The sequence below is a fragment of the Podarcis pityusensis genome, assembly GCF_964106645.2.
Source record: "Podarcis pityusensis genome assembly, chromosome: 2".
Lineage (NCBI taxonomy): Eukaryota > Metazoa > Chordata > Lepidosauria > Squamata > Lacertidae > Podarcis > Podarcis pityusensis.
Genome location: NC_138029.1, coordinates 80856406 through 80883522, shown reverse-complemented (window position 1 = coordinate 80883522; position 27117 = coordinate 80856406). Strand labels below are relative to the sequence as shown.

The 27117-nt window shown below is 40.9% G+C and overlaps 1 protein-coding gene and 1 long non-coding RNA gene across 3 annotated transcripts; one reads left to right on the top strand and one right to left on the bottom strand.

Annotated features, from left to right (window-relative positions):
- Nucleotides 1–356: 356 nt before the first annotated feature.
- Nucleotides 357–6317, bottom strand: LOC308472222. The gene is made up of 3 exons (XR_013983365.1): nt 5959–6317; nt 2927–3045; nt 357–805 (listed from the first exon to the last, which is right to left on the bottom strand). It is a non-coding gene; the product is annotated as an uncharacterized lncRNA (long non-coding RNA).
- Nucleotides 6318–6418: 101 nt separating this feature from the next.
- Nucleotides 6419–26606, top strand: LOC308472179 (tripartite motif-containing protein 54-like). 2 transcript variants are annotated; one of them, XM_080996824.1, is made up of 9 exons: nt 6419–6640; nt 8030–8188; nt 9552–9722; nt 13419–19319; nt 20841–21108; nt 22666–22759; nt 23871–24279; nt 24372–24489; nt 24679–26606. In XM_080996824.1, the coding sequence occupies exons 1-4, from the start codon at nt 6467–6469 to the stop codon at nt 14028–14030; spliced, it is 1116 nt and encodes a 371-aa protein (XP_080852950.1). In that variant the 5' UTR covers nt 6419–6466; the 3' UTR covers nt 14031–19319; nt 20841–21108; nt 22666–22759; nt 23871–24279; nt 24372–24489; nt 24679–26606. The 2 variants fall into 2 exon arrangements, with proteins under 2 accessions (XP_080852950.1, XP_080852949.1); XM_080996823.1 differs by lacking the exons at nt 23871–24279; nt 24372–24489.
- Nucleotides 26607–27117: the final 511 nt, after the last annotated feature.

Sequence of the window (27117 nt, the reverse complement as noted above, 5' to 3'; positions counted from 1 at the left end):
TACAAATGTACAGCTTTTCCTCTGTAATGCCAAAACAAACATGTAGGGAGAAATAGAAACTTGACGTGCAGCTCCAAGATAGGCAATCAATTGCTCATAGATCCTTTTTAGAAAATTGAGAATTTTTACTTTATAACACCATATAAATTTATAATTTTCACATTTGTTGGGAAAACTGAAACGTGAGACCTGTATTATAGTGTCATGGAGACCAGAAGTTAAATAAAAAAAGAAAGTTATTGTTTTAAAGTCTCTTCATTTCCTACATAGATTATTGACTGGGGAGGTGGTGAGTGTTGCTCGTGACTCTTAAGAAAAAAATTGTATGTTGTGAACATACAAATCAAATCAGTCAATATATCCAGAGCCTTAAAACTGGAATATTCCAAAATATCATCTCATTCAGACCTTGTTGAGGCAGAATAAGATACGGACAGTTTTATCTGTCTTCCTAGGGTTAGATTGCTGCTTGAGATTTTGAGAAGTTCTGACACCTTTACTTAAAAGAAATATTTAACAGAAGATGGATATTAACATGGACTAAAAGTTTTAAGTAATATTTTTTTAAAAAAAATTATGAAACTGGCAGATGGAAAATCAAAAGTTTTCTTTTTGCATCTTTTTCTAATGTTTCTTTCTCTTGCTCTCTCCCTCTCCTTTTTATAGTCCCATTCCGTTTTCTGTTTCCCGTCTTCGTTTCTCTTCTTTTTCTTTCTTTGGAGTCCAATGTTTGGGGGGGGGGTAGCTGGTTGATGGAGGACCCGGGGGAAGAGATAAGAAAAGGTTGGTTTCCCAGTATGAGAAGCTGGGATGAGAAAGGAAAGATCCCACGTGAGCTGGGAGGAGCTACTGAGGGTAGTAAGGACTAAGAATTACTTTTAAGAGAAGACTCTATTCTACTTATTCAATCCACCTTCGGTTTTTTTGTAGTTGTAATTTGACTATATTGTGGGGAGAAATGAATAGATTTTTTTTTTTTTTAAAAAAAGGAGATCATTTTGAGAAGCTTTTAAAACTGCCACTTGTGTTTCCATGCTATTTTACTTGGCGGTGGGGGTGGGGGTGTTGCTGCTGCAGTGGAATTTGCTTACCATGAAAAATCATGTGAGAAGGGTCAGCAGGCAGAGATTAAAATGGAGAGAATATTATCAGGCCTGGTGTGTTCTTATGTATCTAAATTTACCAATCAGGGACTCGAGCTCAAACACAACTGTCCTATCTGGCTGATGAAATAGCAAACAGACCCGATGGCTATGATATCCATTGCTATGATATCCATCCAGAGCAATCACTAGTGGTGAGGTGGGATTCAGTAGTCTCTGCTTGCTGTGGGTCGGAATAAGTCAATTAACTGAAGCAGTCAATTACCTCATAAGCAAATTGTATTTTTTCAACTCTTGGCTACGGTGTGTGATTCTATGCCTTGCTAGACAGGGTGTGGGGGGGCAGGAGATAGATTGAGTTATATCTTCCCCAGGCTGGGAGGAAATGCAGATCTTCAGTTCACCACCACTACTATTATTATTATTATCATCATCAGGACTTCAAAGCAAACATCAATTGTAAGTTTCTCTGCTGGAAATAAATCTAGTGACAAAAACAAACCCCTGTGTTGCAATACAGAATAACCTGTAATGGCTAATGAATATAGTAAATGTGTTATTATTAGCAGTAGAATGTCATCCAAAATGAAATGAATTGCTGGTTAGCTACACTGGTTAGTGAGTTCTGATCCACAAGTATTACATTTACCTGTATGGATATTCTATCAAAAACTATTTACTGATGAAGATTCATATTCGAAACAGTTGATTCAATCTGGATATACTGTCTTAGACATCATCCATGGAAAGACGTCGTGGTGTTCCCCACCAGCAATTCATTTCATTGACTACTTGGTTATGGACTGATATATATATTATTTTGAAGTTACTGAATTGTAAATTTTGGATGACATTCTACTACTAATAATAGCACATTTACTATATTCATTAGCCATGTGTTGTGGCTGTATTTGAGCAGGAAATAAATCTAGAACAGCAACTCCTGTCAGAGGCAATGTGGTAGTGCTTTTACCAGACAAAAACAGCACTGAATCTAACCCTTCATCTGTCAGCAGGCCCACTGCTGCTTTGGAAAGAGAATGCACTGTGGGAGTCAGGTGGGATTACTATCAGAAATTATTGTCAATGGCTCAAACCCAGTCAAAGCAATGCTTTCATTGCTGACACAATAGCTTGCTTCATTTTTCATAATTCCTCATAGCTATCCCACCTGACCCCCACAATGTACCACTACGATATTAACAAGAAATTCATCTGGCTTTACTGAGATACTGAGGTGAATTTAAAACTGCAAATTGATCAGTGCATCCTTCCCTTGTAAAAACTTTGGCCAAATAAAAACAAACTATTGGATTGTTTGATTGGATCTGTAGTCCTTTACAGTGATTCTTACTGAAATTATGCTAAACATCCTGGGAATATATTAAAGTTGTAACATCACTACTGCACCAGAAGAATATGAATATTGAAACAGCATTTAAATGGATCGGGGGCATTTGCAAGAAATGTGAAATAATTGTTTTCAGCACTTCTGTTGAAGCATATGAATCTGCTGAACATGAAGCACCATCAGAACGACTTTGTTAATTCCCACAGAGGTTTTCTGACAGTATTGTTAACAGTGATGCTATTAATTTTGAAAGAAGTAGTGAAAATGAACCTTAGTGAGAAGGCCTTATAACAGTGTTATTGACTGTCAGCGCCATCGGTGAATGGCAGAGTTCCTCCGACCGGAGGAACGGGCTCTGTGGAAACTGGGTCTTCCCGCCGCGGCGAAGGTGGGGACCCGCTAGAAATCCCAGGCGGAGGAAGCCTGGGAACGTGGGGTTCGGCAGGGCACCAGAAGCGCCCCCCCTACTCACCAGGAACCCCATTTTGGGGTGCTGGAGCGAAGTGGGGTGAGCAGTGCGGTGCTGCGAACTGATTGCTACTTTCACGGAGTGAAGCCGCACAGCCATTGCCGGAGAGCGCTGACTTTTTCCTGTGGACAATTGGATTTAAAACAAGTACCTGTGAGTAGAAATGGAAAATTGGATCAAGAAATATCTTAATTTGGCATCGAAGCGGGAAGGTTCAAAACAGGAAGTCCGCCTTCCGCTTTTTGTATATAGACTAAAGCAAAAACCTTGTAAGCTAAACCTGGAAAGCCGTTAAAAAAGTCTAAATTTCCTTCATTTATAATTACTGAAACCCCCTTGGAAGCAGGAGAAAAGGGGGGGGGGACTTTGTTTAACCCCTGCAGGAGAGGGAGTGAAGAAGGATAAGTTTCCGCCGTCTCGAACCTGGGAACGGGGTGTCAGAGACAGAAATAGTTGGAGAGGTTCATTGACTGTGAATGGAATACTTTGACAGATAGCTAAAGAAGAGAAATAAACTGATTCCAATGTTGCCTTTTGCATTCTAAACAAACAAAATATCTGAAAAATATCTGAAAAATGAAAGTAATTTTCCTTTGTTGGACTTGCCTTAAAAAAAATGGATACAAATAGAAATTGTCTCCTCTAGAGGGAGCTTGTTAAATTGTTGCTGCAGTCTACTTGAGGACTCAACAGCTGTGAGATTAAGATCGTGGGACCAGTCTTTTCTGACCTTGACTAAAGATGAGCTGGGAGGAAGTTTGGGTGCTTGCTTTATGCAAGACAAGTGCCTTGCTGGAACAGATGCACGAGAAGATGGATTTGATGAATGAGAAAATGGACTTGATGACTGTTGTGGTCAATAACTGTGGACGAACAGGGAACATTGATACAGAAACCATTCAGGGACCAACTCATGAACCTGTACTGACTGGGCAAGTGCAGAAGATAATGGAGGAGGATGCGGTTGCACCTCAAATAATACAAATGGAGAGACCCGAGGCCCTACAGGAGCATAAGCCGCTGTCATTGCAGATTGAAGTTGGAGTGGGCCAGGGGGAGTCTGGAGCTGAGGAGGTTCTTAACTTTGGAGAGACCTTGAAATATGCTTTTAATTACTTTTTGGATTACATTGATGACTGTGGGGAGTGGGACTGTGGGGAATGGGCGGGTTTGATGAAGGGAGATGGAGACAATTTTGGGTTGGAATCCCCCAGAGACCTACTCCTCAATGAGAAAGGAAAGAAATTAAGAAAGAGACCAACAAAAGACAAGGAAAAGGACAAGTATAAACAAGAAGAAGAAGATCTGCAGAAGGGACATGGAAGAGAAAATATAATGAAAATGATTTATAGGTGGTACTTAACCCCAGTCAAGCTAGCAAAAATCTATCATTTGCCTGATAATAAATGTTGGAAATGTAAAGAAAATGAAGGTACTTTCTTTCACCTTTGGTGGACGTGCCCAAAGATCAAGGCCTTCTGGGAAATGATATATAATGAATTAAAAAAGGTATTGAAATACACTTTTCTAAAGAAACCAGAGGCCTTCCTCTTGGGCATGGTCGGCCAATTGGTGCGAAGGGAAGATAGAAACTTTTTTATGTATGCGACAGCAGCAGCAAGAATACTCATTGGGAAATACTGGAAGACACAAGAATTGCCTACCCGAGAAGAATGGCAGATGAAAGTGATGGACTATATGGAACTGGCTGAGATGACCGGCAGAATTCGAGACCAGGGAGAAGGGTCGATGGAAGAAGATTGGAAAAAATTTAAAATATATCTTCAAAAATACTGCAATATAAAAGAATGTTAGAAAGAGGTTGGAAAAGAATATTAGGCCGTTTTGGCAGATATGGTATAATGGATTAAGTAAAAATGAAGTGTAGAAACTGAGGATAGAGGAGGATTAAATACATTATTGAATGTTAAAATAAGTAAATGAAAAGAAGGTTAGAAGGATTTGCTGGAAATACGATTTAAACTAGAATACAAAGCGGGGAGGTGGGAGGAAGTCACGGAAATAAGTAAAAGGGAAAAAGGTTGTAAAGGTTTAATTTGATTTTTGTTATACTTTATTGTAATGTATTTCTATTTTTTGTTGAGTTTTTCTTATTGTCTGTTTTTTGTAATATGTTTTATTCTTTTTTGTATGGTTTTTTCTTTCTTTTTGTAATTTTACAATTGGAATAAATATTCTTTTTTTAAAAAAAAGAAAATTTATAAAGAAAATTTTTTATTTAGGGAATTAGCCTAAAATTAATGAATATTAGGGAAAATGTGGGAATGAAACTATATGACTCTAGCAGAAATGACATCAGGAGTCATGTATAACTGAGTATTAAGTTTTAAGCTTTAAGGTATTTTATGGTAAGATAAGGTTAAATAAATTAGGGTAATTTGAATAATAGAATATGGGGAAAGATGGAAAGGATCTGTCGAGTTAATTAATAGGTTAAATTGCGAAGATAAATTATTTAACAAAAATGGAGAAAGATGGAAAGAATTTGCTGAAATAACTAACTAAACTAGAATACAAAAAGGGAGGTGTGAGGAGGTCAATGAAACAAGCAAATGGAAGTTGAAGATATGTAATGTGGGATTTGTGTTTCTTTTCCCCTTCCTCCCCCCCCCCTTTTTTTCCTTTCTTTTTTGCTGTATTGTTGTATTGGTTTTTATGTTTTGCGTTTTTTCTTCTTTTTATGTATTGCAGTGTTGTTCTTTATTTTTTTCTCTTTTTTGTAATTCTGAAATTATTAATAAATATTATTTAAAATATATATATATATAACAGTGTTATTGACCGTTGCACTCACGAATTGGAAAACAGATTCAGGGAGAGACAATTCTGTTATAATAGCAGCTTGCAAGCATTTGCTCCAGTATGGGAATGAGGATAATTTGAATCAACTATCTGAAATATTGAAACATTAGCCAGACAACTGCAAAAAGCTAGGAAACTTGAAACCCGAGCTTAAGTTGGCAAAACTCCTTATTAAAGAAAACGATCTGCAGATGAGCTTGCAAAACACGAACCTGCATTTCTGGGACTTGGTCTTTTGGTCAAGACTGTGCTGGCACTTTCAAACAATAGTGCAACAGTCAAAAGCTGCTTTTCAAAGTCAGTTTCAGGCCCACAGCAATGGTCAACGCCACATGATGAATATAAGCCAATCTTGTTCTTTTAAGTTAATAAATTAAATTTGAAAATAGGGTTATAGGCAATGAAGTCCTACTCCGAGTAGACCCATTGGAACGAATGAACCTAAGTCCTGTCCATAATTTCAATAGCTTTACTTTGAGTGGGAACAGCATTGGATGTGACCATAAATACTGAGAATTTTGTGTTTCCATGGTTTGGCAATGACAGACCACAATTCTCAAAGGTCTTCTGCAAAAGTGTGAAACTGTTGAGTTTATGTTGCTATGGAGCTGCTGTGACATGCCTCTGGAAAGGCCTTCAGTGCCATTCTAGAACTTAAATGAGAATGCTGCTAGAAGAGAAGGCAAGTTGAGGCTCCGTTCTTTTGAGTGCAGCCATGTCATGGAGGCATTAGCACAGGTGCTTTCATGTTCGGTGTGCTTAGAGTTGTTCACTCCCCCCGTGCTGGTCCTATCCTGCGCTCACAATTTCTGCAAGAAGTGCCTGGAGAAGATCCTCATCAGCCAGAACTGTAGCCATGTCAATGGACAGTTCTCCTGCCCAATGTGCAGAAAAGTAAGTTAGAGAGAGCTTTGTTTTGCCCTCTGCAATCTGCTTACAGATTGCCCTCTCCGATAGTACGAGTGGGTTTCCAACTGCCCACATTCACGCTACAAGATAACGGCGAAATAGTAAAGCAGAAGCCGGCAGTCAGAAGTATAGCAACTGGGCAGACGTATAGAGCAGTAGCACTATCGCAAGAAACATACAGCCTCTGCAGATAGCGACATTCCTCATGTAGCAGTTCTAGAGCTGCAGTGTAAACTCAGTGCAAGCTCACAGGGATCTGTATGACTTTTTCATTCCTAATGGGTTGTGTTCAGTGTGCGGTGCAGTGTGCCTGTGTGCAGTGCTCAGACAAGGGGGATTCCATGTGCCTCTCCACCTCACTTCAGCCCCCTGCATGACCTGTGGGAGCAGGAATTGGAGAATATTGGGCATGAAGAAGCTTTTTGTGGTAACAGCAAGAGCCACTGTAGGGAGCAGGGGACAGGGGACCCTTCTTGGGCATATGCTGCAGCGGATACAACCCAACATTTACAAATTGCATGTACAAAATATATAACCACAGGCAAGAAAGGACCAAAAATTGAATCACATTTATCTCCCCACTTTGCATGCCCAACAAGCTTGTTTTAACTACAGTGGTACCTCTGATTAAGAACTTTATTTGTTCCAGAGGTCCATTCTTAACCTGAAACTGTTCTTAACCTGAGGCACCACTTTAGCTAATGGGGCCTCCAACTGCTGCCACGCGATTTCTGTTCTCATCCTGAGGTAAAGTTCTTAACCCAAGGTACTACTTCCAGGTTAGTGGAGTCTGTAACCCGAGGTGTTTGTAACCCGAGGTGTTTGTAACCCGAGGTACCACTGTAATACATACGCCAATGGCCACATTTTAACATTACATTATAAAAATCTATCATTCAAATAGTCTATTTGAAAATGACCACATTTCATGACAAACTGGAATTGCCCTTAATTGGCCCAGTTGAGAGTGTGTCATTACTCCCTACCTTGTTCCCTATCATGGCATAAAATATTTTGTGTAGCCGCTCCTGTAAAGATGGAACTTCACTTGGTTTTCCTGTGTTTTGCAATTTCTATTATTGCTCCCACTATCATGTAGATCAGGAGTTTATCTCTATTACCTTTAAATTGACATCTCCAATCATTTATAAGGAACATTTTAGCTCACAAGAATTGGCAACCCAGAAGGAAACACATACAGTAGTACTAAAAAGAAACTGATATGCATGCCGCATAGTTGCAGCATTTAATTTACCTTCACATTATGTTGATCGATAGAAAATCCGGGTACAGAACAATTACGTCATTTCCCCACATTAAACCTTCGAAGCAAAATGTTACAGGATGCATTTGATGATTTCATCTCACTTTCAGATCATACCCTTGAGAGGGAGAGGAATCATTGGCTTGCCAAGAAATATTCTGGTGGAGAGTATTTTGGAAAAATATAAGTATGAGCTTGAAAATGTGCATGCCAAAGAACAAGACCAATTGTCCCAGATATGTGAAGAACATGGAGAGCGTATGAATTTGGTATAACTCCACCACTCCTTTTTTCCTATTTCTTAATGAAACTAACTTAACTGCAGTGCTTTACTTTATTTTCAGTTGTTAATTTGGAATATGTATAAACTGCTAAACATTGCAAAATACCACACCAGTATATAACAATAGCAACACATCAGATAAAAAGAGAAAAGCAATTCTCTAAAGAGAAATCTGATGCTGGCTGATTAAAAGGCACATTTACTTCAGGGCAAACTCAAGACATTCTGCTGCCTGAGGCAAAAGACATTATGGCGCCTTACAATTTTACAGAAGAGAAGCTGACTGTCGGGGCACAGCTGGGCCTGTCAGCATTGTCCCCCAGCTTCTGCTGCCTGAGACAGTCACCACACTCTAATAGTGGGGCTCAGCCCTGATTAACTCTAAAAGTGAGGGCTCTCCCCCTGCCCCTTCCAATATGATGGAAATTTATATGATCCTCTAGATTGGGTAAGAGTAAGACACTATGCAAAACGCGTCAGGCTGGGGAAAGTGTTCTCTGCTGAACATCATCCAGGCACCAAGGAATTGCTTCAGTTCTGGTCTATTGCATTTATGCAGCTAACATAGCCACTGCTTTTTCAAGTTATGTCTTGATGTTATGCAAGCATTGTGCCATATTGCACCTGTTGGGTACTCCTTGTGACATCACAGCTCCTCCTGACTGTGCCCACACACAGTTTGGTGACCTTTTAAAAAGGTGTCCTTGTTCCTTTAGAGGTCAAATGCCTTTGTCGCACCCAGGTACAAGACCAGATCCTAATCAACACATTTAATGGAAAAAAAGGGGAAAGCAGCAAGCACCAGCGTTATCTGCATCCCCTTCCCTCACAGCAAGTCACCTCATTTAACAATTGATTTGAGGGGAAAAAGAAGAGAGGGTTGTATTCAGCTAAGCCATAATCAGAGTAGACCCAATGAAATCAATGGACCTGGCAAATTTAAATCCCTTTATTTCAAGGGGTCTTTTCTCAATATGACTTGGTTGGAGACAGCTCTTTATTTGAACTATATGTGCTTCCATGTTCAAACATGGAAGGTCATTTGTGCTTTAAAAATAATAATAGGTATCTTCCTGCAGCAAGATTACAGGATATAATTCAGTGAATACTAGACTGGTGCAAGAGTAAATGAAAATAAAATATGAGTCTTTTTAATTTTAACAACAGAAACAAAAGAAAGCTCCATTAAGTTCAATAGGACTTATTCCCAGGTTAGTATAAGGATTGCAGCCTAAGATACAGTTGGCTGACAGCTCTGAGGCAATGTCTTTTTTAGATGCTTAAAAAGTGGTGTACATTTTTTGCTGTACTGGACAATGACATGACATATGTTGCCCATTCTCATCCAGGTATGCCTGACTGATGATAAGCCGATATGCGCCATCTGCAAACTCTTTGGAGAGCATGAGTCCCACAATGTAGCAAAACTGTCTGAAGTTTACTCAGAGAGGAAAAAGAGATTGATCAAAGATTTAGATTGGGTAAACCAACAATCTGAACATGCTGAACAAGCTAAGAAGGTGCAGTAAAAGAAGCTTGATATATATATTTTAAAATCTCACCATTAACAAAAACAATTTTTAATTTTCATGCTTAGTGGGGTTTTTTCTTTACATTTCCAACAAGGCAATAATTTGATAGTCTTTCTGGTTTGGCCCTGACTTATAGGACTTTCAGTGTTAGCTACAGCTAGTATGCTATTTGTTCTTTTCCAAAAGGTCACACTTTTAACGTCTCTGAATGGATACTCATCACAGATACCAGGTTAACAAGTTAATTTTAGTGTGCTGGGTAAAATTGCCCTATTTATAAGAACAGATTTTAATCTGTTCATAAGAGAGAGGTTACCTTCAAAGACATCACATATAGTAGTCTACCCAGAGTATAGGTAAATATGGCCAAGATTTCTCCAAGGCCACAAGTAGGTTATTGGCCTAGGTTGATGGAAAGCCATGGCTGCCACCTGGCCATTTAGAGCAATGACCAGAACTAACACCACCCCTGTGAATTTGATCCTAAGTGGGGTTGGGTGTGTTGTCATATCCACATAGTGCTCCTTTTGTGTCTGGACTGAGATTCACTTGTAGCCCTCACCCAGTCCAGTGCTGACCTATTTTCGGAACTCCCAGTGCCGCATCCATGTCCACTGAAAACTGGCCATTGAAAGAACTTGGCAACACCATTTAGTGCCCGAGCTTGCTAGTTTTTGTCTCCCCTCTCCAACCTCTCTGTGTCATGTCTTTTTAGTCTGTAGGCCTGGGGGCAGAGACTGTGCTATTCTGTTTTTCAAAATTGATTAGCAATCTGGAAACTTTTCCAGCTGAAGAGTGAGGGAAACATCTTTTGAATGAAAGAATGAATGGAATTGACTACAACTCTTCAGATTAGTTAGGAGAGGAGGAACTGGTGAAACTGGATGTGGAAGAAACTGGGTGTCTTGTTTGTGAAACTACGAACAATATGATTACATGACCATATTGTTCTAGCACTAGGGGCAATGTACATTACCACATTTGTGGTTTACTTTGGGCCAGAAAAGTGATGTCCCCCCCCCCTTTCAGATATAGTGTCATAGCGCCTTCATTAAAAGCCATTTGGAGTTTTGTTATGGCAAAATATCAACCCATGAGAAAGGTAATTGCTTTGCTGCTGCCCCCTTACCTCAGACCACCCCATGTGAGAGAAGCAAAACAGCAGTATCTGCAAAGCTAGGAGGCTCGAAGCAAAAACCAAACCAAACTGGCAAGGCAGCAATGTCACTGCCAGGCAACACCTTGGGGACATAGAAGTCAACTCATTGAGTGTTACAAGGGAAGGGGATAAATAAAAGCTCTGGGACACTTGGACAGCTGTCAGGAAGCACAAGCCAAGTCCCTTTCTGGATTTTCTTGGGACTGGATATGAATAGGGATCGGTGGGTGAGGCATACCCGCCTGCATCCATCTCACTGGCCCAGCCCTGCGAGTCCAGGGATTCTTCCTCGAAGGCAGCAAAACACACTTCTTCTCTTCATCTTCTCTGACTATTCTGGTCTTTGAGTTAGAGGACAATAACAGCGGCATAAAGTTAAGATTTCTCAAATATTGGCAACTTTTCTTTCTCCTTTTGTGAAGATGTTATACATTTTCTGCCACCGTATGCCACTCCCATATATATGGGCAACCACATAGGCAGACTGCACAAAGTCGCAGTTGACTGTAGGTGGCTAGAGAGTACAATTTCTCAGCTAACTCGTGATTGTTTTGTTAAAGAACAGCATGCTGCCTTTTCTTTTTTCATTTTTTTTATTCAAAGTTATAACAAAACATATTTTCCAAAAACATATCCTTATTCCCCCCCATTTTTCCTCCCCCCACAAAACCCACCCCCCACCTCACCCCCCAACTTCCCTCAGTTCCAGTCTTTGGTTTCTCCAATAATGCTATTTTCTGCATGTTACAGAGTTGTATAGATCCTCCAACTGTTTAGCTAATTATTATCAGTAAAAAATTGTGGATGTTTATTCAAAACCTGCCAAGGAGTCCAGTTCACTTTGTTGCATCTTCAAATACTTTGTGAAAGGTTCCCATTCATCCTTAAAGTCACAGTTATCCTTGTCCCGTAGCTTATATGTCAATTTTGCCAGTTCTGCATAATCCATCAATTTTTCTTGCCATGATTCTTTAGTTGGGATTTCTTCTGTCTTCCATCCTTGTGCTACCAGAACTCTCACGGCCGTTGTCGCATACATGAAGATGTTTTTCAACTTTTTTGGCAGGTCTTTCCCTACAATCCCCAACAAAAATGCCTCGGGTTTTTTAACAAATGTTAAATGGAACATTTTCTTCAGTTCATTGTATATCATTTCCCAAATTTTTTAAATTACTTTACAATCCCACCACATATGATAAAATGTTCCTTCCTTTTCCTTACACTTCCAACATATGTTTGAGCTAGTTTTGTACATTTTCCCTAGCTGCACTGGTGTTGTATACCATCTGTACATAATCTTCATGTAGTTCTCCTTCAATAGTGAACAATCTGCAAATTTTAAGTCAGTTTTCCATAATTTAACCCAATCCTCCATCATAATATTGTGGCCTACATCTTGTGCCCATTTAATCATAACTGATTTTACCTCTTCATCTTTCGTCTCCCATTCTAATAGTATGCTATATGCGGCCTTCAGTAATTTCACTTTCCCTTCAATCACTTCCGTTCGAAACCTAGATCTAGTATAACTAAATCCTTTCTTACAGTCTTCTTTATATGTTTCATGTAATTGTCGATAATGCAACCAACTCTGAAAGTGGTCTTTGATCTCATCATAATCTCTTAATTTCCATTTCCCATCATGTTCCTTTAATAAATCAGCATATGTGAGCCATTTTCCTTTCTTTCCAAGTGGTTTGAGCAGTAATGCTTCATGTGGTGAGAGCCACCACGGAGTCTTTTGTTCCAATAAGTCTTTATATCTCTCCCATACTCTCATTAATGATTTCCTGATTATATGGTTGTAAAAGCTTCTATTAATCTTCCCTTTCCTGTATGCATGCCCACCAAATCTGTTGTCATGTCCTTCTAGTTCTAGTGCCTCTTGCTTGTCCAATCTCATCCAGTCCCTGATCCATACCAAACAAGCAGATTCGTAATACAATTTAAGGTCTGGGAGGGCAAACCCGCCTCTATCTTTTACATCTGTAAGTATTTTATGTTTTATCCTTGGCCTTTTGCCCCCCCCCCCCCCCAGATAAATCTTAAAAACTCTTTCTGCCATTGTTTAAAGCATTCATCTTTCAGGATGACTGGTATTGATTGAAAAAGAAATAGCATTTTAGGCAACACATTCATTTTAATTGCTGATATTTTTCCTAACATTGAGAAATTCATTCTGCTCCATATTTCTAAATTTCTTTTTACCTCAAGCCAATTTTTTTCATAGTTATTTTTAAATAGGTTTATATTTCTTGATGTTAACCAAATCCCTAAATATTTAACCTTTTTATGGACTTCAGTAGCAGAATTTGAGTGCACAGTCTTTTAGAGACTCATAGATGCCTCCAGAAAAGGTTATGCTATTATATCCTCGATAGAAGCCATAGGGTTTTCTTTGCAATGTATCTGGGGATTACCATTTACCAATAATTGCTTTGAATAATGAAGCTGAAGTAGTTTTAAAAATGTTTAAATTGTACTTTCTGGGCATTACTAAGAAATTCTATATCATACTTCAACAGGAAATTGAAATGCTGATCAATGAACTTACGGATACTGCTGCTGAAGTCAAGGTTGTTATCGATGCCACTGGAGCAGGCTTACTGAAAGGGATCCGGCGGAGAATGACTGAACTCAAAGCAATATTAGGCAAAGAGTATTCTGTGAAAGTAGAAAACCTTCAGCAGCTGGCAAATGAGCTTGAAGTCCCAAGAAACCTTTATCGAGAAATGAAAACTCTCTTGGAACAGCATTCAAATTCAGTGCATTTTCTCCAAGAGGATAAAATACTCAGAAGCAAGATAGAGAAACTTGCAAAAGGAAATTCCTTATACCCAAACAAAAAAGATTATCATATTTCCGTTGGGCAATATTTTAAAGATTTGATCAAAGCCACTCATATCAACAACTATGTCTCCTCTAATTCCGATGAAACACCTACAAGGTCAGATGAGCTCCCTGATGTGTTCAGGCCAGAATGTCCCACATTTTCTTTTTCTGATGAAATGTCTAATGAGTCCTTCTACGAAAAATTAATGGATTTTTTCCAAAAAGCAAACGAAACAAAGCAAGATCTTAATCAAAATGCCTCCCATAGGGATAACAATAGTACACCAAACAGGAATGACATCTAATTGGAAACAGAATCAATATCAAGGCAAGCCATGGAATAGGTAAAGCTTTAGAAACAAGACCTCCAAGAGCAAAATAATTTATTAAAAAAAGAAACAGAAACAAATGTTCTTCTAATCGATTTTCACTACTCATTAGCAAGTAAAATATTTATAGATGCAACCACATGGCATGGCATTTGACACATATTGTGTTGGGCCCTGCTAATTAATCATCATCACCCTTACATAATTATTTGAAAGTTTGGAAAAAAAGGTCACTGGTAAAATTCAAGAGGAGGATACCACAATGCTTAAATAATGGCTACAGGATTGTACTTTTAATATTGCTGTCATCTGGCCTCACTAGTTAACTTGTAGACTAATTGTTAGAAACCCAAACTCTCTACAACTCCAGTTTACTTTGCTTAGAAGAACCTTCCATAGCCAGGACTATGACCTTGAAGCTTCCAGAAAACTGATAGACAGATTGACAGATAAATTTGAGTAAAGAGAATTCATTTCACATATGCTTTAGGACATTTCCACACAAGACTCAGTGTGATCTTAACGTGGAATGCAAAGTGGAAGAGATGTTCAAAATTAAAATATACGTTTGGGTCAGGATAGACTTTTTATTCTCACCACAAAGTGATTAAATACTCATCATTAGCAGCAACTGTAGAATGCCAGATAAAATCAACTCCAAAAGAAATAGACAAGTCAGTCATATGCTGCAACATCATTTGCAGCATATGCACCACACAACATTTTCAGCATTTCAACATTTGCTGCCTATCTCCCTTTGGGTGATCTGAGGCAACAAAATGGTTTTCTGTTAGTGAGTTTACGTCTTCAGTGAGACAGATGTAGTGATTTACTGGTGAAGGGAACATTGAAATTGTAGTGAGCCAACTCGTTATTGTCTCAAACATATGGTGCCAAGGTTTTCAGGTGCAAATGACACATTTTGAGGCATAGCTGCAGTCACAAAAATGTCACTGATGGTTATTCTTACAGATGTCCTGTATTTCACAAAATGAAACCACAATTTGAAAAACTGAAGTATTTCTGAGCATTGTATGAAAAACATTTGGTCTTAGTTCTTTCTTAACCACAGCATAATAATTTTTTTGGGGGGGGGGAGGGGACTGTTTTTGTGTGTGCACAATTGTACACATCAGATATAGCATATATATTTCGTAAATCAAGCTTTGTTTTATTTGTGCCTTCCAGAGCTGGGTCTCCTTTTCAAATACATGAATGCTGCAGACATCCATAAATTAATTTTCCATTCAAAATGCAATTTATATTTTCTTGATTACTACTTGCATGCATCTCAAAACTAGAAGTTGTGGTTTATATGCAAGTGTGTTATTCATGAAAAATATGCTGGTCATGATAAAACACAACTCTTATTTCCAAAGTGTGGCAGAATGAATGGAAGTTACTGTTGACAGTAAACCTGATCTTTTAGCTAGCATTTTATACTTAAAGCTGAAAAGCCTAGTTATAAAACCTACCTTATCTATGGCAATGGACACATCATTGGCTTGGTTCTTAATATACCTTCTATGAATGTAACACAGTTCATGTTCACAGAACAGAACTTTCCCCTTCTAACCCTTACTGTTGCAGCCCCCTGCACCGCCCTGCCCCGATTCCTCCCCAACCAGATCCTGGGGATCCAAGCCATTCTTCCACTTCAGTTCTCCACCCTCTACAACAGAGTACCGATCTACTTCACTAGACTGCTGTAAGGCTGAAAGATCTATGGATTTCAAGAAGAGCAATGGAAAAATATCAAAATTACAGAGATGTTTAGGTAGCAGTAGTGTGGCCTGGGGCATGAAAATACTCGATTGAGAGGATTAAAATGATATAGGGTTTCTTCCTTTTTGAAAAAGAATCCTTGGTCCTCTATGTGTCAAGTGATCACCTGAGAGATTATGACAAACATTGCTGCAACAGCTGCAAAACAACTGTAAAGTGCTTGTTAAGCAATTAGTCATAACAGTGGCAAGTATCCATATATATATATATAGAGAGAGAGAGAGAGAGAGAGAGAGTGTGTAGCCTAGGTTTTGGACAATCCACTCTGCCAGAACAGCAGATTCCATGTCTTAATCTGTGTTCTGCTGTGTTAGTACAGTACTTAGTCTGCTGTTTGATAAAAAACGAACCAAGCACTTTTAAAAACAACTTATTTCAAATATTTATTTTTAAATTACTGACAGTTCAGTAAAACCCCTTAAATTATATGAGCAACTATATTTTAGAACGAAAGCAGTACTACTGCAGATTACTTTATGACTGGGCAAGGTACAGAACAATGGTGTATATACAACAGAAATAGAGGTTCTATTAATTCAATAGTGACTAATTGTCACTCCTTGTTGAGTCAGCTTCCATTCATCTATTGATAGGCTCAAACTAATATATTCAGTGAACAAAAATATTCCACTTCAAAAATATATTGTTACCTGTTACTCTATTAAAGATTCTTTTTCTCTAGTTCAGCATGTGCTATGGCTACAGGAAACCATTTTCCTATTGTACCAATTTGTCACCAGTCCTATAATTTCATAACCAAAAGATAATTTGGCTTATACTAACGTGAAGTAAAATGATATTGCTTAGTATATAAAGCATTATCTCTTCTCATTCTGGCAAGGGAGTTTACAGGGGCATTTATTTCGTCTTAAATATATATCTCCAAAATTAGGTGCAAATGAGAATATTTCTGCTTGTAGGTGTTTATAGTTCTTATTAGGGTAAGGTTCAAGTTTGAAGTCTGAATCAGAATCATTCAGCTGAAATGACCAGAACATAGCTGTCAACCTTTCCCTTTTCTTGCGAGGAATCCTATCAGGAATAAGGGAATTTCTCTTTAAAAAAGGGAAATGTTGACAGCTATGGACCAGAAGCTCATCACATCTAACCCAATTGATCCAAGCCATGATCCTTAATGAACAAGCTCTTCTCTACATGCATGCATAATACATGCAGCTACACACCTCTTCAGCAATACGGGACTCATGCTCCCTCTTGTGATAGAAAACAGAACTGAAGTTGCACTACCTTGCTTTCCAACAATTCAGAGTACTGTAGTTTAACCCACTCCTGCACTGACACAGCAGTTCATATCATGAAATGGTCCCAGCAGGGACACAAGAGTGTGGCTTACACATTTGAACCAGTCCAGAGTCTCACCCAAGGCACAAGAATGAAGGTAACAATTTGTATTAAATTATCTCAGGAGCGGGTATGGTTAGGTAGCCATACTCCTTGCTCTTTGGTTAACCGATTTAGATGATTGCCCAACTACTTGATCTGAGGAGGCAGACCTCACACCTACTGTGGATCACAGAGCCCTCATACTAGTTTTGTTCTCTCTTGCCTTGTATGCTACCCCTAGGAGTTATTTCAGAGAAGTTCGTTTTGCCTGCTGATTCTTGCATCTATCCTCAAGGGTTAAGGCTATTAATATATGTTAAAAGATGCTGAGAACAGTAAATCATCCTGAAGTTCTCGGTGTTTACATAAGTGGCCTTTTTAATGTCTCTTTCTTGTCTGGTCCATGTCTTGGCCTGAGCTCAAATCCAGTCCTAGTCCTAAACTAAATCCTGCTGTCAATCCAATGTTTTCTGTTCCCGATTCTATATTCTTTTCTGCAATTCTCAGCAACTCTGTTCTCTCAGCAATTCTGCAGTAGTGAGCCAACACCTTATAATCAATAACAGAAAATGCCACAGAACTGCTGGTAAGATCGATGGGGCACATTGAGCTTCGCATGGAAATGACAGTTGCAGTTCAGCTCTCCATAACGAGATAAAAAAACCCAGGCTGCAAGGTTTCACTTTAACGACTAATTAACTTAAAGCAGAGGGAAAACGGAAGTTAATATATGGGGTGGAGGAGTGCACTTTACAAAAAAGGGGGAAGGAAGTAAATCAAGGAAGCCCAACCACAATAGCTTGTGTTCCCTCATGTGAACTTCTGCTTCCTTGCCCACAACATGTGCTAAAGCAATATTGGTATTTCATGAGGTTGCAGTCAAAATCCCATATTCTGAGAAGTGAGCTTGGAACTAAGAAATAATGTTGGTTTCTTTTGCCCTTAACTGTTGCATGAAGTAGAGCACTGGCAGGAAGCATGAAATATAAAGCGCAAAAGTCATGCAGTTTGAGGATGAGAAGAGCACCAACTTTTAGACTAACCATGAGAATTGAGCCCATAAATGTGGTACACCCTGCATATGCAGAGTGTCTTTACAATTTCTGAATTTGCCATGTATTAGGTAAGCTGTAGGTGGTGCTGTATATCTTTTAAATACCAGGTGGAAAGAATGGACACAACAGAAATCCTCCTCAAAATGTATCACGTATGAAAGTGCAAAGTATTTTCTGCTGATTGCTCTCCCGCAATACACTGGCAGAGCTGGCACCCTCCCCACCCCTTGCCATTGCCTTACAGGTTAGGCAAGTGGAAGAGAGTTTATCCTTAGGCAAGTTACAGCTGAAGAGATGGGAAAACCAGACGCTGTTGGCCTGCAACCCTCATCACCTCTGACCATTTAGATTCCTCACTGACGGCAGCCTAAGCATCTTGCACTACCCGAAAGGCTAACAAATTTAAAGCTGCATCCCTTCACTGCACTTCTGAGGAAACATGCATAGGGTCGTGTCTATTAACGATGCCCTGGTCAAGGCTCCAGGAGACTCCTCGGCTGCTTCTAACTCCTCCTCAGCACAGCCGGCTGCCAGCAGCCTTTGTCAGAGTGAGACCAAAGCCGCGGCAGCTATCAATTCTGGCGCCCGCAGACTTGAGAGGAAGGTGGGCGGGTTTTAGCTCCGAGAAAGGACGCAGAGAGGACGGCGAGGAGGCAGTACGTGACTCGCCGGCCAGCCCTCGTTCCCTCCGAGTGGGCAAAGCCGAGGGCGCTCTCCTATTAGGAGAGGGCGGAGCAGGGGCCAAGGAATTTGAGCACCAACCAGGTAGGGTAGGCTGACACAGGAGCCCGCACTCCTCCAATCAGAAGACACGATCTTGCACTAGGGCGGGGCCACGGGCTGCGTGCTCCAATGACAGCGAGCAAGCGTGGGTGACGGACGGGTCACGCTCCTTCCCTTAACTCGGCACACGCCGCGGGGGCGGAGTTTTTCCATTCTTCCGAGGTGGGGGGGCGTCGTCATCAGTCTTTTTTCCCGTGATCCACTGCGGGGAAAGGCGGTAGCGCTGCTGCAGGGGCAGCACCATCGACGGCGGTTCTTCCATCCGGGTCTTGGGTGGCGCTGGGTCATCCTTCTGCAGGTACCGGTGTGTGTGTGAGAGAGAGATGGGGGAACAAGGGAGGGAGCGCTGAGGGAAGAAGCAGCAGCGGTCCTTCCATTGAGGGAGCCGGCGCTGTTCCGGTGCGCGCGGGAGAGGGAAGAGCCCCTTATGTTACCCCCGAGCTCCCGGCTACGGAGGAGCGGGGCAGAACCTCCGCTTTCCCTCTTCGCGTTCCAGTCACAGATCCTCTCCGCCGCCTCCTTCCCCCTCAGCTTCTCTAGCCCGCTTCCCCGCTCTCTTCCATTCTCTCTCCCCCTCCACCCCTCCCATTGCCGCCGCGCCTTCCCTGACAAACCTGAGGCTCCGGGAAACCCCGCCCACTAAGCGACCGCCGATTGGCTGCTCGGCAGTCACCCTCCGTTGCTGTTGGCCGAGGGCGCTTGGCTTGTACGCGTCGCGTCACTTCCCGTAGCAAGTTCGCGGTGGGCAAGAGAGAGAGAGAGACCTTGGCTTGTGTGAGGGCGGGATGGAAGGGAAGAGAGAAAGTGGGTGGGGCGCGAGGTGATGCTGCGGCGGGGACTCCCGAGTAAGATGGGGGAAAGCCCCGCCCCGTCCCGTCTCTCTCCCTCTCGGCACCCCTTTTTCCCGCCTACTGCCGGCCGAAAACCGTCGCTGCTTCCTTCTCGCGCTCATCCTCCAGCGCCCCCCCCCGCCGCCGCTTCAACGTTCCCTCCCTCCCATTGGCTGGAACGTTGGGCCCCGAGAGCCCCTGGGCGAAGAAAGGCCTGCGAGGCGGGCGCCCCCCCCCGGGCATTCTACGGTGGACGGGAGGGAGGGAGGCAGGCAGGCAGGCAGGGGAGGAGGAGCAGGAGGTGGGCTGTTTCTTGGCAAGCGGCTCCCTTACCACGAGGCGCGCCGCCTCTCCTTCCCGCGCGTTCTCCTCCCTCCCTTGTGCCTGGCATCGCAAGCTGAGGGAAAGGATCGTGCGCCCGCCGGCTTACCTCCGAGTAAACCGCCGGCCTAGGGGCTCAGTAGGTCTTCCTGCGGCATCAAATGCCCGTTCTGAGACTGGCAGCAGAGTAGGGCGGGACTGCGGGGTGGTCTGCATGTCCTTGGGGGCTGGAAGGCTGCATTAACTTTGTATATGTATGTATGTTAACTTTGGAAATCGGGGAAGGTGAGTGGCTTTCCCATGCTGTGGCCGCTGACTCTTTTTGTTTTACCACCGAGTTGCTGATGGGAGGGAGAAAGGGTAGGACGGTTTTGGAAGGTGGCACCTCTGGCACAGCTTAATCCTCAAATTCCCAATTTTAGATAGTGGCTTCTGGCAGTTAGAGCTACATGTTCCAAAGCTTCAGACCTCTTTAGGATATGGGGTGGATGTGTTTTGTCCCTTGCAGTTCTGCTGCTGGGCTGCGTTCCTTTTTATATCCCATTTGTGGGTAGGTAGAAAGGTTGCAAAGCGACTCGTTTGCTTTCTCTGGCAAAACATAAATTGCATTGGTAGGAAAATATGATCATATAGATTGACAGTCTGTAATAATATCTGCTTCTTTACAGTTGAGGAAGGAGAAACATTAGCCTCAGATGTGGTGACTGGATTTGGCATTGAAGATGATAAAGGAAAGTACTTGGAAACAGTTTTATGGGGTTTGTAAATCCTTGGGGGTAGTTGGTTTGTTAAGCAGTTTGCTGAACTTCTCCAGCTGTCTTGTGTGTGGGAAAGTGGGAAGACAGAAAGCACAAAGTTTCAGAAGAAGGGAAGGAAGCTCAGAGATGATAGACTTCAGGAAACAACTGCCTTCTGGGATACTTGAATAAACATACTGTAGATTGTTAGAAGCAATTTATTTCTTTAGAATTTGATATATATTTAGTTGATAAAATTGTTATTACCAAATTACATTTCATTGATGGACATTAATCAGTTGAAAGTGTAATCTGCTTAACGTTAGGTCAGATAAAATTGAGTTTATGAATAGCATTGATAAACAGTATAGAGGAGCTAGTGATATATCTTTTATATACTTGATGCATTTTGTAGTACAGTCCTCCACCAACCTGATGTTCTCCATGTGTTCCAACTGTAACAGCTATAACTCATTGTCCCTGACTAATGAGTTTGCTGTTTGGGGGCAATGTGCATTGAGAGTCCAAAAAATCTTGAAGGACACTGGGCTGGGGAAGGCTGCTGTAGTGCTACACTGCAGTAAAATTTGGATTTTGCTAAGATGCAAGTGCTGATCTATGTAAACATAATAAAATTGGCTTTGATGCTGGAGACGTTCATTCAGTTTTAGAACTTGCAAAACTGAATATAGGGTGCTTGACACAATTCCATCTCTGACTAAGCAGGGTTGGAACTGACAAGAAGCTAAACAGAAGACTGGAGAATAAAGTTTGTATAGCAGCTTTCACAGTAGTGGTTGGATCATTAAATTATGTGTGTTTCAAGAAATAATAAACTAGTGCAAAGCAGGGTAAAACTTTGCAAGGCAAACTAGGGCCAAATGGTTACTTTTCATTTTAACGTGAATTAATTAATGTAAGTTGGGTTTGGTCCAGACTTTGGGCATCTGCCTGAGAACTCGTAGATTATGACACCAGTGCTGCATCCACTGTTTCTCCCAGCCTGGTTCTTACTGCTGTTACATTTCTTGGAGAAACACATTAGGGTATTGTGGGAAATCTAAATGGTGAGTGTTTCACAGCCACTTTAGATTATTCCACTGCTTCTGCCAGTAAACCTGTTTTGGGTGTGTTTCCATTGGTATACTTCCCCCATCATCTTCCCAGGGCATGTGGGGATGGCAGGAGGCTTTTTTAGGTCTTAGCAGATCAGTGCCTCTTCTCATCTGCCATGTGAACACTCCCTCATTTTCCTTTCTGCCTTTAGAGTACTGACAGTGGAGGCCTAATACTGATAGTCCTCTCCATAACAGCTAGGATGGGACTTTTATTCTGGGAATGGGCCTCCCTCTCCACCTGCAGAGGGAGACCTGAAAATTTTTATTGATATCCACACAAAAATACAGAATTGCTTTAAAATATTTTAGGTACTATTATTTGAGTCATCATCAAGGCACAGTGCTTTGGTTTCTGTGCATGTCTAATGAGAACAATTTAAGAAAATGCACAAGAAAGTGTAGATGTTTTAATTAAAAGCAGTTGTTCAGTAAGGAGATGTGACTGAATCATACCGTAAAATAATCATTTTAAAAGTCAATTTAACTGCATATGATAAAAGATTCCAATTATTTTTGTTCCGAGTACAACTTATATGGAGTATGCTTTTAGAGATTTAAATATTGCTGTGATATAATGCTCTAGAAATTTTAAAATTTTATTTTAAAATGTATGTTATATTTCCTTGCTTTGGGGGTAGTGGGTTGCCTCTGTTTCTTCTGTGAATAGGAGAACTCCTTACATTAATGCAAGGGATGAATATCCAGAGAAGGCTCCCAAAGAAGAAAGAGGAGGTAATTTTTGTTGAGTCTTTGTAACCTCGCACCACCTCTTCCACTGTTCCAGAAGCTCTCTGAAAACCAGAATTTCGGAGAGGAGAAGGAATAGTAAAAAATCATCTTACCCCTCATCTTCCAGTGAGTGTATCTTGTGGATAGAGTTCCACTGATGGGAAGTCTGGATTCAATCCATTATAACTAATAACCCCCCCCCCCCAAAATAAGATAGCGACATCATTCTATTCTCATCAGTAAAGAGAAATTAAACCAAATTATACCTTCTTTTTGTGCTGGTATGATTCAGCCATTAGAAAAATGTGGGATGATATTTCCTAATAGCTTATCCCTGACTACATTGAACAGAAGGTTTCTTCCGAAGTCCTCCTTGGTATGTCATGAAGAGCTTCATATAGCAATCAGATTTTTTTTTAATATTCAAAAGCTGACTACATTATAGAGATTTTTAGGTTCTTCCAGTAAAGGAGTAAGAATGTTCTTGAGTTCCAAAAATAGGAAACTAAAAGAAAACCACAACTTGTTGCATTTAATTACATTCCAAAATTCACTTGTCAAATTCTTTTGAGTATAGGCAGTATTGATTTCTGAACTGCATCTTCCTTTAGAATAAGCTGGAGGATTGATTTCCTGCACTACTTGTGTAATATTATGACACCATATAGTTGAAGTTTATTTTTTTTTCTTTTCAATAATTTTTATTAAGTTTCCATTTGCCAAATTAAACATATCATACCAATTAGTCCAAATTATATCAATACACATCATAAAGTCCAAATGTTTTCCAAATTAATTTTTTTTTTTTTTTTGGTGGGGGGTACCCATGCTCCTCGATCGTCAGGAATCCAAAGATCCAAATTCGTGCTGCTTTCCTTACTGCAATGATGTTTCCAGTCCCATCTTCTCATATTTGTCATTTATTCATTTTCCTTTTCTGTCACCTCCGAGTTTTCTCCCCAAGTGGATTAAAAGGAACAGTCTTATTTTGTCTCTGTGTGGGTTTTATAATCTCTCATATGTCCACAAATCCAACCATCATGTTTTCGAGCAGACACTCCGTCCTGTCATTCCGGTGAAATACAGTCTAAATGTCCACTCGTTTACTTTCCAGACCCGCTGCCTCATAATTAGTCTTCCAGGAGGATAACAGCCCTTTCTGATTTACGATTCCAGCCTGATATCCAAGCGGCTCTTCCTCCCTAGACCATCCATCTTGCAGCCGAGATCTGCCTACGCAATGGAGCATTTCTTACTGCGTCACTGAGACAGACTCACTTGTTTCCAAATCTTTCACAGACATATAATTTTTTCCACACATTTCATTTTCACTCCCACTTGTAAATTAGTCGTCGAGACAGTTTTTTGAGGGGGAGGGTTATCAGGTACTCACATAAAAATAAAATAAAAAAGTCTCCCCCCCCCCCTCGTACCGTCCACATACCAAAATGTCGGCAGTTCTCTGGTGTTATCTCTGTTCCTTCCGTCCTTCGTCCTTCCGTCTCGATCTTCTTCACTCAGTGGTAAATTTATTAGCAGATAAAAGCATTCCTGATTTCTCTTGAAGCATGTGCGTTTATTGGTCCAATTCTTTTCTTCTTTTTAAACATCGCAGCCAGGCTCGCTCCTGAAAGAAGCTGGCAGGGAGCTCCAAGCTTGCCCGAGGGCTTTCCACCTAGTGCCTCTCACCCCCTCCTTCATCCGAACTCGGGGGTGATTTATGGCAACAGCAGGTGAGGCAGCATCTTTTCCTTCCCTGAAAAGACGAAGGGAGGCTGATGTACTCCCCATATCAGCCTCTAATTACCTCTTGCAAGCTGGACATGATGTTATTAGCAGCCATCTTTCAAGGCTAGTGCCCCCCCCCCCGAAGTTTATATTTTTTTGGAGGGTTTTTCATTAACCTTTCTTCCTCCTTTCAGGTTTGAGTGGGGAACAGGAAGAAGAATATTGTATTGTAGTTCCTTTGCTTGAACATTTACAGTCTACTGAATGTTGCTATCCAGAGAAGTGTCTACGGTTTAACCATTCTTTTATCCATCAGCTATTTGTTGTGTGTGTGTTAAAAAGTATTGAAATGACTTGGCCTATTATAAGCATTCAGGTAAACTTGTTCTTTTTAAGAACATAATCAACATACCTTAAGTGAAGATACCTGCGCTGTGGGATGAGGTAGTAGGTTGTATAGTTTTTAGGGTCATACCCACCACTGGGAGATAACTATACAGTCTACTGTCTTTCCTAAAGAGGCAGAAAATCATCAGTGATATCTGTATGGCTTTGTTACTGGCTATACGATTACAACTGGGAGGCTGTAATGATGGCTCACCGGACACACTTGTCAAGGAAATGCGGACTCCTGAGGAACATGAGTGGAAAGAAGCTTGTGGAAAGGGACTTCTATCATCTCCTCACCATCTGTTCCTTCTTAGAGTCAGGGGGCCTCCTGAAAGGTGTGAACTATGTGGGGAGCAGACCTGAATTGGCCAGAGGTACCTTGTGCCTTTATCCAAGGATGTTGTTTTCCCTTCTCTGAGCCAGGGCCAATAGGCAAAGTTGAGGCATCCTCCTCAGGAGGCAGCCCCCACCTCATTCTCCCAAGCTAGTCTGCTGCCCTGGGCAAAATAGAGGAAACTGTTCTGAAGTAAGATGTGCCTGCCAGTCCAGCTGGATCTTTATATGAAATGGAACTGTATCAACATTTGTTTAGGGCAGCAAATTGTATTGGGCTGGCCCACTGTGCCCTATTCCGCACTGTTTAGGATATCCTTCCAGAGAGGCTTTTTGTGAAGCGCAGGTGAGAGGAGATGGAGATGTCCCCATCTGCAAGTAAGTCTCAGGATCCAGTCCATGGGCAGGTAGACTCAGAACAAATTAACTGGAAATAGAACCCTTCTAAATATATTTCTCTTATCAGGTTGAGGTAGTAGATTGTATAGTTGTAGGGCAGTTATTTTGCCCTCTTCAGGAGATAACTATACAATCTATTGCCTTCCTTGAGGAGTAAAAATTCTTCCGTGTTTTTGCTGAGTTTACCAGCAACCTTGGTGGGACCTCTCTTAATGGAAAATAAATGCAATGATTTGCACAGAAGATCTGTAACTAAATGCAACTCTATTTTTCAGCATTAAGTTGATCATTTCAGGTATCTGCATCTTGAAAATATGTGCTACTTGGTTTGATCTGAGTTGGATTAAAAAAACAACTGTTTTGTTTAAGTTTAATTGGGAGGATATTAAGTATGTATACTATTAATGATATAACAAAGGACTAACAGTGAATGGCTTTGTACTTACGTAGCAAGTGGTTCACCTTCTATAGTAACTGAACGCATACAATTGTGATACAGCATCTTGCCTTATGTTGTATAAAGTTTGTCTTTCACTACAGCTAATCTTTTTCTTTTCTTTTTTGAAGGATTGCTGAAGAAGTGGTGGGTTCCTAGGAAGAGGTAGTAGGTTGCATAGTTTTAGGGCAGTGGTTTTGCCCGCAAGGAGTTAACTATACAACCTGCTGCCTTTCTTAGGGCTTTAATATTACAACAGGATGATATTGGCTCAGTTTTAAATCTTCCTCCACTAGGTTGTGGTTTAAGGTTTGGAAGACCGGCTAGAAAAGTTTTGCTCACTGAGTAAGCCAAAAAATGTGGGGAAACCTTGAGCTACCTTTTAGCCTACAGAATGTATCCTTGGCTTTTTGCTAAGAGAAGTCTATGGTACAAAGTATTCTATCCAAACTGAGTAGAAAAGAGAATGGTGTAATGGTTTAAACTCTTAAGGCTCCAAAGTGTCATATGTTTAAGAAGTACTTAAGTAAACTAGGCTGCTCAATAAACTGCTTTGTAGTAGTACATTCTGTTTCCTGTCTTATGTTGCCTTTCTCCAACACCCCAGTAGATAAAACTGAAAAATGAGATTTTAATGAACAATATTGATTATCTAACTGTAGAGTTCACATGTGTCCAATTTTTGAACATGGCATTTTGGTAAGAGTCTGTGTAATTCTCCTTGAAGCAGCTGTTCCACATAAGCTGTGCTGGTCTTACTAGGGCCTTAGAAATTGTGTGGTCCTACCCCCACATTTAGGAGTTCTCACATGTCTGCATTGTTTAGCTGTGAAACCAACTTTGAATGAGGGTTTTGTCCAATGCTGCACCTATGGAGTTTTGCTCAGGCAACTGGAGATCCCTTGCTCTCCTGCTGCACTCTCAAAATCTCATCTGGAGCAGATTGAGAGTGTACAAGCACTTCGGCATTTCAAATTTCAGCAGTGCCCTGTGCCAGGCCAAAATTTGGCGCCCCACCTCTAGCCTTCAGTTCTGATCAATTCACTACTTCATAGTTGCAGTGCCCCGCTAGGCA

Coding starts and splice junctions, on each gene's coding strand:
- LOC308472179 (XM_080996823.1), top strand. CDS start 6,467: ATGGAGGCATTAGCACAGGTGCTTTCATGTTCGGTGTGCTTAGAGTTG. Junction 6,641..8,029: donor CCTGCCCAATGTGCAGAAAA/GTAAGTTAGAGA, acceptor TCTCACTTTCAG/ATCATACCCTTGAGAGGGAG. Junction 8,189..9,551: donor ATGGAGAGCGTATGAATTTG/GTATAACTCCAC, acceptor ATTCTCATCCAG/GTATGCCTGACTGATGATAA.